Source organism: Styela clava, chromosome 6, assembly GCF_964204865.1.
Source record: "Styela clava chromosome 6, kaStyClav1.hap1.2, whole genome shotgun sequence".
In the NCBI taxonomy this organism is placed as follows: Eukaryota; Metazoa; Chordata; class Ascidiacea; order Stolidobranchia; family Styelidae; genus Styela; species Styela clava.
The window spans coordinates 3,411,299-3,427,300 of record NC_135255.1 but is presented as its reverse complement, the minus strand read 5'-3'; the positions used below and the strand labels follow the sequence as shown (position 1 = coordinate 3,427,300).

The 16,002-nt window shown below is 33.7% G+C and overlaps 2 protein-coding genes across 3 annotated transcripts; both read left to right on the top strand.

Moving 5' to 3' along the window:
* Nucleotides 1-5,428: 5,428 nt before the first annotated feature.
* Nucleotides 5,429-7,090, top strand: LOC120331083 (sulfotransferase 1E1-like). Its single transcript, XM_078113781.1, has 3 exons — nucleotides 5,429-5,667; nucleotides 6,517-6,571; nucleotides 6,740-7,090. Exons 1-3 carry the CDS (start codon nucleotides 5,429-5,431, stop codon nucleotides 7,088-7,090), a joined length of 645 nt encoding a protein of 214 aa, XP_077969907.1.
* A 1,535-nt stretch (nucleotides 7,091-8,625) lies between these two features.
* On the top strand, nucleotides 8,626-15,833 carry LOC120331045 (sulfotransferase 1B1-like). 2 transcript variants are annotated; one of them, XM_078114098.1, is made up of 5 exons: nucleotides 8,626-12,308; nucleotides 12,577-12,795; nucleotides 13,201-13,372; nucleotides 13,725-13,962; nucleotides 14,780-15,833. In XM_078114098.1, exons 3-5 carry the CDS (start codon nucleotides 13,212-13,214, stop codon nucleotides 15,128-15,130), a joined length of 750 nt encoding a protein of 249 aa, XP_077970224.1. In that variant the 5' UTR covers nucleotides 8,626-12,308; nucleotides 12,577-12,795; nucleotides 13,201-13,211; the 3' UTR covers nucleotides 15,131-15,833. The 2 variants fall into 2 exon arrangements, with proteins under 2 accessions (XP_077970224.1, XP_077970225.1); XM_078114099.1 differs by having other exon boundaries at nucleotides 12,560-12,795.
* The last annotated feature ends 169 nt before the right edge of the window (nucleotides 15,834-16,002 follow it).

Here is a 16,002-nt window from a genome sequence, read left to right as displayed (position 1 = left end):
CTGAATACAGTATTGCACCGAATAGTGAATACAGCCAAAACAATCCTGCCTGCGGCACACATGCGTTGTCGTTTATACGATTCCCTGCATATACACTTTTGCCGAGATATTTAAATATAATGTACAATTGAGCTATCCAACGCAAGAGCTATCTATCCAACATACAATATACGAGCATACCTGATTCTTGTAGTCCAGTACGGGAAAACGTAGAAATAATTCCAATAGAATTATATGTGAATCATCTAGAATAGTCGAAAATCATTTATCAAAAACATTAAGGTGCATGTTTATTGGATATATTTTGTGCAAAATACATGGAAAAATCAATGCCTATTGTTTGAATTTACTAATAATAAGCCTTTTTGTTCACATTTTGACATATAATCAACCTTAAACTGGTAGTGCTGCTTGTTCCGAATGAATATTAAAATTAGGTAAACAAATGCGACTATAGTAACAATACTGAGTCGAGCCTAGGCTATATATCACAAACTTTTGACCGGATAACTCCAGCTTAGTTTGTTCTGCAATCAATAAGAACATTGGAAAATCATCCCAATATAAACCCTGTAATACAACGCATCGCGCTGGATAACCAGAAAGCCTGTAGCTCATTGATGTTATCGCATTTCAAAATACATTATAGCGAATACGATGTTATTTGATACGAACTTCGAAAGTAATATCCGAAACAAACTGAGCCACAGAGTTCTATTCGAACGACGACTTGTTTTGTACATTTGCTACCATACCTATATCAATCAATATATATATTTGTTATAATGGATGTGCTGATGCTTGATTGAAAAATATTATACGAAATATAACTTACGTAGGGATCTTTTTATGAAATTTGAGGGGTTTTGTTTTTTTAACTGAAAAAGGTATATTTTTTCTCATGATATGGTTTCTTAGTATATAATATAAATCGGTGATATGTATTACTCAAATTGAAAGATCCTTCTGCTTCAGATGCTTGGTCATTATTTTCTCGCAATCCGAAACCTGGCCTTCCAGTATTTTTACTCTACCTTTCAAGCAAGACTTTTCTGTTTAATTATTTCTGCTGTTTACGCTTCATTCAACACTAACAAGATCAACATCGAGCCCATCAATAAAATATATCTTTTCGTCATTGACTTAAACTGTGAAATAAGATGTTCTGTGGATATCAAAAATCAGTGCATGTATAAAACAAATATAGTTTACTTCGATAAATAGTGAATTGCTAGAAGTAGGCCTACTATAAATACATTGTAAGCCTTTATATATTGTTTACCCGTTTTATATACAGTTCCCTGTAATATATAATTCGTTTACCCCTAAACACTGCCGGATTGTTGCTATTCATTATATTGTGTTTTTTCAATTTTATAGCTATAAATTTATATATCAGTTAAGGTACAAATCGGATGCAGATTACTTGACTTTTGCAATTTGCAATGATGCCAATACCGAAGTACAAACTACTTACGTTTCGAGTACCGTTGTTGTGAACCTAGAACTAAAAACGTTAATTAATAATAAGATAATGGAGCCTAAATATTGTCAAAAATAATTCATAACCGCATATTGTTTTCAGATTAACGTAAAGTCATCTTATTTATGCAAAATCATTTGTATTGCACGAAATTCTCTAAAAAATGCTACTTTTCCCATTATGAATATTTTGCCTAAAGTCCAGGAAGCTAGAGCGAGGTTTTAGCAAAATACTACACAGGAAATATATTATATGGAAGCGGGTTTTTTCAAGTGATGAATTTTCGTCAGGTAGAAACCCATTCTATGAACTCTGTTTTTGTTTTTATTTGCATGAATATGAATTGTTCGTTTTTTTTATTAGATATTTAGTTTTTCTAGAAGTATCAGTCAGACAAAGAACGTATCTATTTTACTACAAACAAAGCTATAAAGAAAGATTTAAAAAGTGAATTAAATTAGTATTCTGGGAAGGAATCTTACTGATAAATAAGTAGATACAATTTCAAAAACTTCATATTCAAAATACAAGTAAAAATAAATAGACAAATGTCTCTCATGCCAAAAATGCAGAGATGAATTTTGAGTTGTCCAAATTCACGAAAAGGGGAGAAGTTGGTGACTGGAAGAATTACTTCACACTTAACGAAAATGCAGCTTTTGATGATCTCAACAAAGAGAATATGAAAAATAGCGATATTGATTTTTAATAATATTAATTTTAATATTGGTATAAGAAATGTATAATTTACGGCCACCGTTTGAGTTGCTTTTATCAATGATGAAAATGAACATACTAATGTTAAAGTTTAAGCAAAATATTCTAAAGTGCAACAAATATAAAAAAAATTTTGCTATCACATGTTTTAAATGAAACGATCACTAATGAGACATTTTTTCTAAATATTCGCTCCAATTTTAGCAGGTTGCGTCCACAACCCGATCGATAGCGTTGTCCATATACATGCTGTGGTTAAAGATGTACGAGATAGCTTGAGGAACTTACACGGAAAGTCGGAATTTTATTGAGTCAAATATGTTGTGATGAATGTGGAAGATTGGACTAAAACTAGGAGAACTATAAGACTGTGTGTGACTGTCTCAGTTGTTATACAGTCTATGCCTACACCACTAACACCAGTATGTCGACGTACTTCACGTTATGTGTAAATCTTTATGTACAACTCACGGTGTTATGATGACGGTGAAATATAGTTCCGGCATGCGATATAGGAGTTTACATTCAGTATCAATGTAGCCCGTAATACAAATTTTCTTCTTCGATTTTAAATGCATGGATATATGCGGATACATACATATAAAATTAGTTTTACTTTATCCATGCATATCGCTAGGGCTGGGAATTTCAGGGAAAACACTTTAACCGTTAACCGCGTAAAATTAACCGGTTAACCGCCGCGTGACGTTTGACGTAATAATTATAATTTCAGCTTGTTACGTCACAATGGTTATAAAGCAATTTCGCGTGTTCTTATCCCGGTATCGCTCAAAATTATTCACGAATCGAGATAGTTTCATGATTCAACTGCTGCAAAAGATAGGCAGCGTGGTTCGGCATGTGGAAATATTTTAGAAAACCCGATTCCGTTGTTAAACGTCATTTATGTGACAAATTTTTAGTTTCCGATGTGCAAATTCTACTTCGAGATATATATCATAAAGAAAAACGGCATCAACTGCACACTTGTTGTATGACATTGAATATCCGATTTTGCAATGAAATCGTGAACAATATATTTCGAAATCGACCGAAAACTGATTCTGAATTTATCATTGTAAATTTTCATTATCAGCAACCTTGGTACTTCCATTATTTTTCACATTTATTGATTCCTTACCCACACAGTTAGTAATATTTTTTTGAATTAAACGCTGCAAGAGATAAATTTGCGATGACGTAATCATATTTGACGATATTGTACGGTATGAAGATGATTTGTACCTGAGATGTCAGTTAACGGTTAAAATAAATAATAACCGTTAACCATCTGAAATCGGTTAACCGGTTAACCATTCCCAGCCCTACATATCGCACATTGTTGAACACGATACCACAAAGAGCGTGTAACAATGGTATAAAAACAACGAGTCTATTATGTATATTTTTAGATTTATTTCAGGTCTATGGGCTGGTTTGTGACTAAAGTGTAGAAATTTTTTTGAGCAAACGTACTGATAATACGGTGGAAATATTGGCTGAAAAAAGCTCATATGTGATGTATATCTAACATATCTATAAAAAAGTGAATACGTATCCAATATGGTATTGGTAAATAGAGGAGGATAGAGTTGTATCACTCATAAGAATTCAAACATTTAGAGTGAAAATAATATAAATAAAGAGTGATTGTATATTAGTGTATCTACTTGTACTACCCGTGGAAAGTATAGTTTGCCTAATCCAAAGGTCGTATCTAACATAACAAGATATTTGGATGATATAAAAAAAAACAATTCGATGCAACACAATGCAAAAACTTTAATGCATTCATATTCCTCCTAGCATTTCTGCACAACAGCATAGTAAAAGTATTCGCAACAATGGAAACTGCAGGCAATGCCTGATAACCAACCATAATAAATATCAAATGTTATATAAGGGAATGACCATATTTGATAGGATATATTAGCAAACACGGCCACGTGCCAGTTGCAATTCAGTTATAGAATGTTTGCAAATAGAATGATGAACTTGGAAGTTCAGCGATTATTCCCAAGTCTATATACTTGAGTTTATGGGTTATGAAGAGTAAAGTTACTGTTTTGCTATTTCGTTTGGTGGTTATCGATGTTTAGTCGAACACAATCGTCACGACAATTTTTTTTAACTTTGTATTTTGCTTTATAAAATCACATATAGATAATTTCGTGATAAAACTGAAAACTTGGATGGAATAAATCATCCAGAATGCAAGTTTTTATTATACTATAAATAGCTTTTACTACTGCGTTTTTAAACGCAAGAACAAGATGAAAATCAACGCGACTGATTGACAGAACCTCTTTCAGTGAGTAGTATATGATAAGTCATATATTTAAACCCTCAGACTTATAGGTGTCTTTAATTTTCAGTTTATTCTTTGCAGCGCGTTATGTCCAACCTATACCTCCATTTTCTATACTCCCTTATAAAGAATCTTACCAAAATCTGCTACGAGGCTCATCTTTTCTATATACTATACTGTTTCTCGGTATCTAATGCAGAAATGCAATTAGTCCAAGTTTACATTTTTTTTTAAATAATCTTACTAAAACAACTATTGCCTGGTAATATTTCCATGAATTAAACATTCTTCACGTTACATTGTCCATCCCTGCGCTAACATATGATATTCGGAGAATATTGAGACAAGATAATTCAACTTTCAGAAGTGAAGCTGATGATGAAACTTGGAATAACAAATTTGCTCCATGTGACTGGTTTGTCTGAGATGTTGAGGGTTCGTTACTTATATCATTTTACGGCATCCAATGGATATAAAACACTATTGGGCAACAAAGAAATGGCTGCTGTGTATGAGGAAGCTCTGAAATTCAAAATTAGAGATGACGATGTTTTTATTGCTACTTATCCAAAATCAGGTGAGTGCATTGTAAAAGACGACATTCATGGATACGTGACATTCAAGAATAACTTATTTCTCGATCACATCTCCGACTAATTTAAAGTCGTATGGCAATAAAGTTACACATCCCGTGACGTTGAAAACAAAATTATGAAGTCAAAATTGTAATTCGGCTTTTCATTTTCATTTGTTTTTCCTTCTCACCTCCATTGAATATCAAATTATGGCATTGATTTTATATTACTTATATGACATCTTGTTTCTCATTTAGTTGATTCATCAATATTATCTTATACAATCTACAGAAAAGTGCAATTTCACAGTATGCAATGCTATGCAAAACTAGTCTTCTCAGTAAAATGTTTTTGATTTGTTCAAGTCGTACTAAACTTATAGAAGTTTATAAAATCATATATTTTAACGAAGGTACAACATGGATGCAACAAATTGTTTGGTTAATGTGCAACAACGCTGATACCAACGTTAATAAGGACAAGCCACTTTCGAGTCGAATTCCTTTTCTTGAAACAGTAGATATGACCGACAAGGTGTTATTGGGAATACAAACGCTGGAAAAATGGCAAAAGAATAAGCAAAGGTTAGTATCATATCTGTTTGATACCAGTCAGCAGCTAGTTTTCGGAAGCGACTGTCATAACGTTCGTAATATTCCAAGAATTCTTTTCTTGATAACATTATCAAGTAAATACTAAAAGGAGCCAGAGATCGAAAAGTAGGCGCTTTATCCACTTGGTTATATCAACCCGTCCTTTCAGCAATGAGTAATATGTTTTTGTATTTAAAACCTTTGAAAAGTGAATGTAATGGCGCTTTATGCTCTAACACTGACATGGGCAAACTACGGCCCGCGGGCCAAATCAGGCCCGTTGAGTAATTCAATTTAGTCCGCATGATGCTGACAAAACCAAACTAAAACCAAATTTTGATGTTTCAAATTTTAAAAAAATAGATCAAAGAATTTTTTGAGATAGCGATTAAATTTGGTTTTTGCTCAAGGCTTACTGTTTTCTACTTTTGCTTTTGTACCACCATAAATATTGTTCACAAAATATAACTTTTTACGTTACACTTACATGGCCCGTCAGTCTAGGTGGGCAAAATTTGCGGCCATTGGTTCAAAAACATTGCCCGTAACATCTAATCTAAAACCGAGTGTAATAACCTTTTTGCAAAAATAAATTCCGAATTTTTAAAACCCCAACAAGTCAGTAATATCATTCAGTTCGCATATAAAATCTTTGCAGGCTGATAAAGCTCATCTCCCTTAAGGACTCCTGCCTCAAGATATTCAATCGGGTAACAAATGCAAGATAATTTATGTCGCCCGGAATGCGAAAGATGTTTGCGTTTCTTTTTACTTCTTTCACGTCATGAATATGCTACTACCGCACCTAGGAACCTGGAGTAAATTTTTTAAAAATTATAGCTCTGGAAATATCAGGTTTGGAAGCTGGTTTCCTCATGTTCTCAAATACTGGGAGGTAAGAAAACTATATGAACAATTTTTTTTTTTCATTATAGAAAAACACTTATTCTACTACACCTCCCACCCCGTCAACCTTGTCCATCAATCTTTTTAGCAAATTCGGGGCTTCAAGATCTTTGACCTTCTTGTCAATATATTCGAGCATTACTCTCTTGTTTTCTAGAAGTTTCAGACAGACAAAGAACGCATTTACTTTACTACGTACGAAGCTATGAAGAAGGACATGAAAAAAGAAATAGTTGCTGTAGCCAACTTTCTTGGAAAGAAACAAACAAATGAACAAATAGATATCATTTCCAATCTTTGCACATTCGACAGTATGAGCAAAGACAAAGGTACAAATTACTCACATAGTAAAAATTTGGGAATGGATTTTAAAAAGTCAAAGGTCATGAGAAAAGGCGAAGTTGGTGATTGGAAGAACTATTTCACAATAAATGAAAATGCAGCTTTTGATGAATTATACGAAGAAAAAATAAAAGATAGTGGACTTGACATTCCTTTCGAATTGTGATTTTAAAATTGAATTTGAATTTGTTAAATACATCAATTGCTGATTTCTTTATCATACTAAATATCAAATATGTTGGATGATTCAAATATTAAAATATAGAACAAGATTTGGTTCCAAATTATTAATTTATATATCTATATAATATTCAAACTTATATTATTTCAAGGTTTTCGAAATTTCATCGACATACTTTTGTATTTAATTTTCGTAGATTGTAGAACGAATCAAAACAAATCTCGCTGGGTCTCCATAAACGTACGTACGTCGGTGACAAGATATGTCTTAAATCTCTGATTGATTCACAATGTTTTTTGTTCAGTATCATTTGGTCACAAATCTTAGGAACCAGGAAAGGACCCAATATAATTACTGTGCGTAATATCGCGTGTATAGTATCTGTTCGTCGACAGCAACAATGATTAAACGTTTGAATTACTTTAATGTGGACATTCGGGTCGCAATTTTTATGCCCCTAATCAAAATTATGTTGAAATTCAGATATCAAACATGCCTTTACATTTTTAGTTTATAAATTGAGGCGTGGAGTGAAAATTAGATTGAAGTAACTGAAGTGTTGGACTGTTCAGCAAAAGAATATCAATTTTATTTTTATTGAATGAATAAGAAGCTATCGTTTAAACAAAATACACAACAGAGTATCAATCATTGACGCTTCAGTAATCGTGAAGCATGACGTGACCGTATTTTGAGAAGTCCTGTATTAGTATATTTCGATTTGAATTATTACTTTTGTGGGTGGACAATACATCGTACAAAATGAAAAATCTATCTGCTTTAAATGCTTGATCACTTGCTACATTATCTACGAGAAGCCCATGGTTCATCAATGATGCGTTGAATTGTCAATTCCGTATAAGTATTTTGCATAAGGGCGTAACTTAAAATTAATTAGTGTCTTCCGCTCTTGGACATCAGTTTGATACAGGCAAGTAAAAAAACTTCTAATACCTGGATTAGAATAAGATAATCGCACTTATATTATACTAACTAATATGAAAGGTATTCTTGTGACATCAATAAAATATATTTCTCCGTACTTGACTTAAACTGCGAAATAAGATATTCTGTGGACATTAAAAATCGGTGCATGTGTATAATTAAATATAGTTCACTTCAAAAAAGTAGTGAATTGCTAGAGTTAGGCCTGCTATAAAGACGATGTGAGCCTTTATATCTTGTTTACTCGTTTTGTATATATATATACTTCGCTGTGATATATATTTCGCTTACCCCTAAGCACTGCCGGATTGTTGCTAGACATTATAATTGGTTTTTCCCATTTTATAGCTATAAATCAGATTGCTTGACTGATTTTCAATGATGCCGATACCGAGGTAAAAACTACTTACGTATCGCCTTCCACGAAATTCCCCCAAAATAGTACTTTTTTCCCATTATAAATATTTTGCCTAGTCCAGGAATGTGGAGGATTTAGCAAAACACTACGCAGGAAATATATTATACTGAAGCGGGTTTTTTCAGGTGAATAATTTTTCTACAGGTAGCAACCCATTTTATGAACGCTGTTTTTGTTTTTATTACAATGAATATAATTTTTAGGTATTTAGTTTTTCTAGAACTATCAGTCAGACAAAGAACGTATTTACTTTACTACATACGAAGCTATGAAAAAGACTTGAAAGGTGAAATAAATTTATTATTCTGGAGAGGAATCTTACTGATAAACAAATAGATACGATATTCAAACACCGCACATTTAGGAAATATGATTGAAAAGAAAAGTACAAATGTCTCTTATGCCAAAAATGCGGGGACGAGTTGTCCAATTTAACGTAAAAAGGAGAAGTTGGTGACTGGAAGAATTACTCCACACTGAACGAAAATGCAGCTTGTGATGAGCTCGACAAACAGAAAATGAAAATAGCGATTTTGATATTTAATTTTAATTTTGATATAAAAAATGTATAAGTTTCGGCCATCATTTGGGTTGCTTTTAACAATGATGAAACTAAACGTACTGATGTTAACGTTTAAGCAAAATATTGTAAAGCAGTGGTTCTTAACCTGGGTTAGATCGAACCCTTGGGGTTAGGTGGAGCTGTTCCAGGGGTTCGACGGAGGTCATTTGAAACAGTTTTATATTATGGGACTTTTATATTACTTCGCCTACTAATTATGCAAAAATAACTAGTTCATCGCAGATATTCAAGCTTAAAAGTTCAACGACCGATGAATTTGCTTAGCTGTGTGTACAGCTTCACGCAGATAGAAGTTTTATTGAACCCGTCAATGCTTTTAGATTCTAGTACGTTTCATAGAAAACTCATATCTCCACAGATGTCGCGCGTTTTGGTGTTTGTTTTTATCTATGGTAGCGCTTTTAGATGTTTTCTGCTTATGGCTTTGAAATATCTCGGGTTGTTGTGACAAACCAAGAATTTTAAGCTGAATATTTGCGATATGGCGCCGAGTCATATCATATTTCTATTTCAGTAAAATGAAAAACAATTCGCAAACGCTTTTATCCGCATTTCAATGCAGTTTGAAGTTTGAGAAACGAATGAATTGAACTACCGACGTTTTTGAGGCATATTATCATCTTTTGGATTTTCAAAGTTGCTATTTCTTTATCCGTTTTTCGCCCTTTCACTGGCGTTACTTATACAACAAAAGACATTCACTCTCCCTGCCGGCGACACTATTGTGACAAAACAAAGACTATTTCTACATGGGGTATCGGTATCTAAGGTTACACAATAACGTTCAATTTCTATAACCTTGCACGAAAATAGCTTCCCCTTTATAAAGTTAGGATAGGGCTCCTAATTTCAGCCGTTCAGAACGATGGGGTTCGGCGGAATCTTGCTGAATAGCGCAGGAACTCGGTAGGCTTGGAAAAGTTAAGAACCACTGTTGTAAAGAGTGACGAATAGGCCACAGACATTTGATATTTTAAAACAACTTCTCCGATGAAAGTTAATTAAATATGGGAATTTGTTTATATATTTAAAATTTTACTATCATATGTTTCAAATGAAACGATCGCTAATGAGTCTCAACATTTTTCATAATTATTTATAGCAAATCAAAGTTCTAAGCTGGCACACAACTCTAGAAACAGTTGTATTTTCTTAGTGATTTTATGTATGAAACAGCGTGGATAAGTTTAGGATTGCCATGGTTAGAGCATAGGTACAGTTGCACATACATTGTATATTTGAAATATCGGGTTATTTTTTGTCTTGAGCTGTGTCGACCAATTCATATTTGATTTTACTGGGGAAGGGAAGGCGCGGGGAACCAAAGTTGGTTATCTAGCAGCGGCACTCAAAGTTGCATCACTAATGTCACTGAATTGTATTATGGCTAGCTGAGAAATCTAGCGACGTTGAATGATGTGTTGGGGGTCTATATTGTTATCTGACATTCTATCGTTTTGGTCGGGAATAATCCTATATGCTGACAACATAGGAATCATAGAAAACTAAAAATCGAATGCGGATTCTATTAGCCTAGGTTGGCAATGCCTGAGAACCATGTGTTTGCATTTTTTGTTTTGCACTGTTTACCTATTTTTGGCACTATCGTGGCCCGCAAACAATGCAAAAATAATTTTTTAGCTGCCGGTACCGACAACCTTTGACCACCCTGTCATACACACTGGGGTAACGGACGCCGAGCCGAGCACAAAATGCTAATATTTCGTTTCTTGCAATAAATCAATGTAGGACATTGTTTGTTTTATCTTCTGCGCTGGTATTTCAAATATATCTCATATAACTGCTGAACTACATTTATACGGTTGTATTGCTGTTGATGGCAATTAATTTTAGCAGGCTGCGTCCACAATTGGCGACCCACCCATAGCGTTGTCTATATATATACTGTGGTTGAATATATGTACGAGATAGTTACACGGAAAGTCGGAACATAAACTACTTGTACTACCTGTGTAGGTTATAGATTGCCTGATCCAGTGGTTTCCAACCAGTCAGACACCAAGAGCTGCATCTCGTAGTTCATTACCGCGAAGAGCCTCATTATAACAAGGAACACACATGAACATCAGATACACCTTTATTCAGATCTGCTAGAATGCTAGTTCATTGTAAATGTCATTAAGCAACATGATTATGACGGAAATTTACAAGCCATTTATTGTTATGCATGCTACTTAGTGGGACTTCTGGTGTTTCTTGGATTGAATATTGCTTTTTAAATATGGTTTGTCTGTCGTTTTAGCTAATCAAAGCAGTTCTTTCACATGGGTGTCAGTCAAAACAAGTCAATGCTTCGATTTCATGTGTTTTAGGGGGTAGAAAACACATATTCGCAGACGTATGTTGATCCAAACATTGAAAATATTCTAAACGCAGCTCGTTTGACATTGACCTTATCCATAAGTCAATAGTCCCTTCCCATAAAGCGCATTTCAGTTCGTCTACCCCACAAGGATAGACTCATCTTCAACTCAGTTGCAGTGTCATGTGAGACTAGAGGGAATTTCAAACGATCCGTCTCAGAATTAAATGAGTCGTCGACGACGTAATCTGTGACGGTTTATCTGCAATTCAATTACTTTTCTCTAACGGTAAATTGCGCGTTTGTGGCCTAACTTCGTTTTTGATACGATTACGGCAGCCCTTGTAGTGCAATAAACGTCCCACAACGACGAATTTGATTAGGGCGTAATAATGGACGATTGCGGGGTCAATTGAATGAGGGCGTTCATGTATCTTCGACATAAAAGAATATTGCACGATAAATGATCGAATTGAGATGAATCGTAGTTTGCATTTTATTTTTTCCTTGATATAACCAAGGCGAAAAGAGATGCATAAAACCGACGCAACAGCCGCATGCGGCTCGCGGGCCGCGGGTTGGCCGCTCCAGGCTTAATCCAAAGGCCGTATCTATCTTCGATGCAACACAATAAAAAAAGGTTGAATGCATTCATATTCATCCTAAAATTTCTGAACGACATGGTAAAAGTATTCGCTAAATCGTAGGGTGGTTGTCGACGTTCAGTAGAACACAATCCTCGCGACAATTCCTTTTTTACCTTTGTATTTAGCTTCATAAAATTACGTAGAGAATTCTGTGAAAAAACTGAAAACTTGGATTAAATCATCCAGAATGCAAGTTGGTATTATACTATCAATAGCTCTTACTACTGCGTTTTTATACGCAAGAACAAGATGGAAATCAATGCGAATGATTGACAGATACTCTTTCAGTAAGTAGTATATAAATAGTACTGTATACAGAAATCTGCTACGAGGTTCCATCTTTTCTATAATATATACTGTTTGCCGGTATCATATGCAGTAATACGAAATGCAATTAATCCAGTTTAACATAAAAAATTTTTTTAAATAATCTCACTAAAACAAATATTGCCTAGTAATATTTCCAGAGATCAAACACTTTCACGTTACATTGTTCATCCTTGCGCTAACATTTTATATTTGGAGAATTTTTTAACAGGATAATTCAACTTTCAGAAGTGAAGCTGATGATAAAACTCGGAATAGCACATTTGCTTCATATGACTGGTTTGTCACAGATATTGAGGGTACGGTACCTATATCCTATACATTATACTGCATCCAATGGATATAAAACGCTATTAAGCAACACAGGAATGGCTGCTGTGTATGAGGAAGCTCTAAAATTCAAAATTAGGGATGATGATGTTTTTATTGCTACTTATCCAAAATAAGGTGAGTGCATTGTAAAAGGTGACATTTATAGATAACTTGTTTCTGGATCACATCTCCGAATGATTTTAAAGTCGGATGCCAGTAAATTCACACATCCCCGTGGCGTTGAAAATAGAATTATGAAGCCAAAATTGTAATTAGGCTTTTCATTTTTATTCATTTTTCATCTCACCTGTATTTATTATCAAATTATTATTACTACTTATATGACCTGATTTATCTTTTTTAGTACACGTCCCTTTCTCGCTAAAATTACAAATCTTTCATTGAACACAATCTACAAAAAAGTGCAATTTCACAGTATGCAATGCTATGCAAAACTAGTCTTCCCAGTAAAATGTTTTTAATTTGTTTTCAAGTCGTACGAAACTAATAAAAGTTATTGAACACTTTACTTTAACGAAGGTACAACATGGATGCAGCAAATTGTTTGGTTAATTTGCAACAATGCTGATACCAACGTTGCTGAAGACAAGCCACTTTCGAGTCGAATTCCCTTTCTTGAAGCAGTGGATATGACGGACAACGTGTTATTGGGAATACAAACGCTTGAAAAATGGCAAAAGAATAAGCAAAGGTTAGTATATCATATAACTGTTTGATACAAGTAGCTAGTTTTCTGAAGCGACTGTCATAACGTTTGTAAGATTTCAATTCTTTTCCTGATAACATTATCAAGTAAATACTGAAAGAGGCCAAAGACCGAAAAGTAGGCGCTTTGTCCACGTGGTTATATCAACCCTTCATTTCAGCAATGAGTAATGAGTTTGTTTATTTAAAATCTTTGAAAGTGAATGAAATGGCGCTTTGGGCTCTAACATCTCATCTTAAACCGAGTGTTACAACCTTTTTGCATTACATAAATTCCGATTTTTTAGAACCCCAACAATTCAATAATATCTTTCAGTCAGCATATAATATCTTTGCAGGCTAATAAAGACGCATCTCCCTTACGGACTCCTGCCTGAAGATATTCAATCGGGTAACAAATGCAAGATAATTTATGTCGCCCGGAATGCGAAAGATGTTTGCGTTTCTTTCTACTTCTTTCACGTCATGAATATGCTACTACCGCACCCAGGAACCTGGAGTGAATTTTTAAAAAATTATAGCTCTGGAAATATCATGTTTGGAAGCTGGTTTCCTCATGTTCTTACATACTGGGAGGTAGGGACACTTTATGAACATGATGCATGTAAACAGCCTCTTGGCGAATGTGAAATCTGCGCTCATTTTCATATTTAATCATCAGAAGTAATTATATATTAGGATAAGACACGAAAATAATCGTTTAATGAAATATTGCCTGATAAGTATAGGCTATTAGTTGAGTTTAGTGTTGGACAATAACTTATCCAACCCATCCATGCTTTATAACACATGTCAACACAACAGCAATGTGTTGAATGAAGCTACAATGGTTATTTGAAAAAAATAACTTCATAAGATAGTTAGTCTTGAATTATGTTCTAAATTTTTGCGCCCCATTCAAAGATCTATGGTATTCCGTGACTGTCAAACCCAAATGTAAAAAGCTGTTGTTACTCATTTTGCATTAATTTTCAATTAGGCAAATATACCTTGCTCAAATTAACTTATGCTCTTGTCTTTATTACTTATTGGAAGCACAGAAGAAGCATATGGATCCTTTTGCTAAATTCTTGTTGTTGTTGTTGTTGTGGTTGGGATGATTGCCACAACAAATGGAATAACAGATTGCATAAATATAATAATTAAATATGGAGATAGTCGATAGGAAGCTATTACTCTTAGTATATTTTCTTTATTAAATTTTTTTTTGAGTCCTGGAAAACGATATTTTACGCAAATTTTTTCTGTTTTATTTCATTATAAAAAAACACTTATTCTACTACACCTCACCACCCCGCCAACCTTGTCCACCAATCTTTTCAGCAAACTCGATGCTTCAAGGTCTTTGACCTTCTTTTCAATATATTTTGAGCATTGCTCTCTTGTTTTCTAGAAGTTTCAGACAGACAAAGAACGCATTTACTTTACCACGTACGAAGCTATGAAGAAGGACTTGAAAAGGGAAATAGTTGCGGTATCCAACTTTCTTGGAAAGAAACTAACAAATGAACAAATAGATATCATATTTAATTTCTGCACATTCGACAGTATGAGCAAGAACAAAAGTACAAATTACTCACATGTTAAAAATTTGGTAATGGATTTTAAAAAGTCAAAGTTCATGAGAAAAGGCGAAGTTGGTGAGTGGAAGAATTATTTTACAATAAATGAAAATGCAGCTTTCGATGAATTATACGAAGAAAAAATAAAAGATAGTGGACTTGACATTCCTTTCGAGTTGTGATTTTGAAATAGAATTTTTTGAATACGTCAATTGCTGATTTCTCTGTTATAGTGAATATCAGATAAAACGGATTTTTCAAATATTACAACTTAGATCAAAATTCTGTTCCAAATTATTTCTATCTTTAATTATATATTCAAACTCATATTATCGTGTATTTCGTAGTTTTCGACTGAATGAAACTTTAATGACGTAATTTTGAATTCGATATTCGTACATTGTTGGAAGAACGAATCAAAACAAGTTATGCTAGGTCTTCTTAAATGTACGTCGGTGACAAGATTTTTTTTAATCAAAGTTATGTTGAAGTTTTTTGTATTTAAATTGAGAAGCGGAGTCAAAATTAGTTTGAATTACCTGAAGTGTTGGGAATAGACTGTTCAGCAAAATAAAAATATTTTTCATTTTTTTCCATCACTTATTAGGATTGTACGAAAGTAATTCTGTGAGGTAATAAAAACATATGGATTGTTTCAAATATTTGATTTATATGCTAAACTGTGTTATCACTATTACTCTTGTGTTATCATTTACAAATCCAACCATGCGAATATGTACTGTCAAATTAAATAAGCTAACTTCTGTGTAGGTTGAAATGTTTTTTTTATATTCACTGTAAAGAATAAATGTGATTTTGCAGTTGTTGGTAATTGAATTGGGTAAGGTAGCAAAAATTTGTATCTCCTTGCGTTAATAAAATTTAGCCATTTGTATTTTCCGTTTAGTGTGTGTGTGTGTTACATCAAAATACCAGATATTCTTTATGACACTCCATTTATTAAGTTACTGTACACAAATATTTTTCTCTTCGCTTCTCCTGGAGGTACGTGAATCATGAATAAGAAGCTATCGTTTAATTTAAACAAAATACA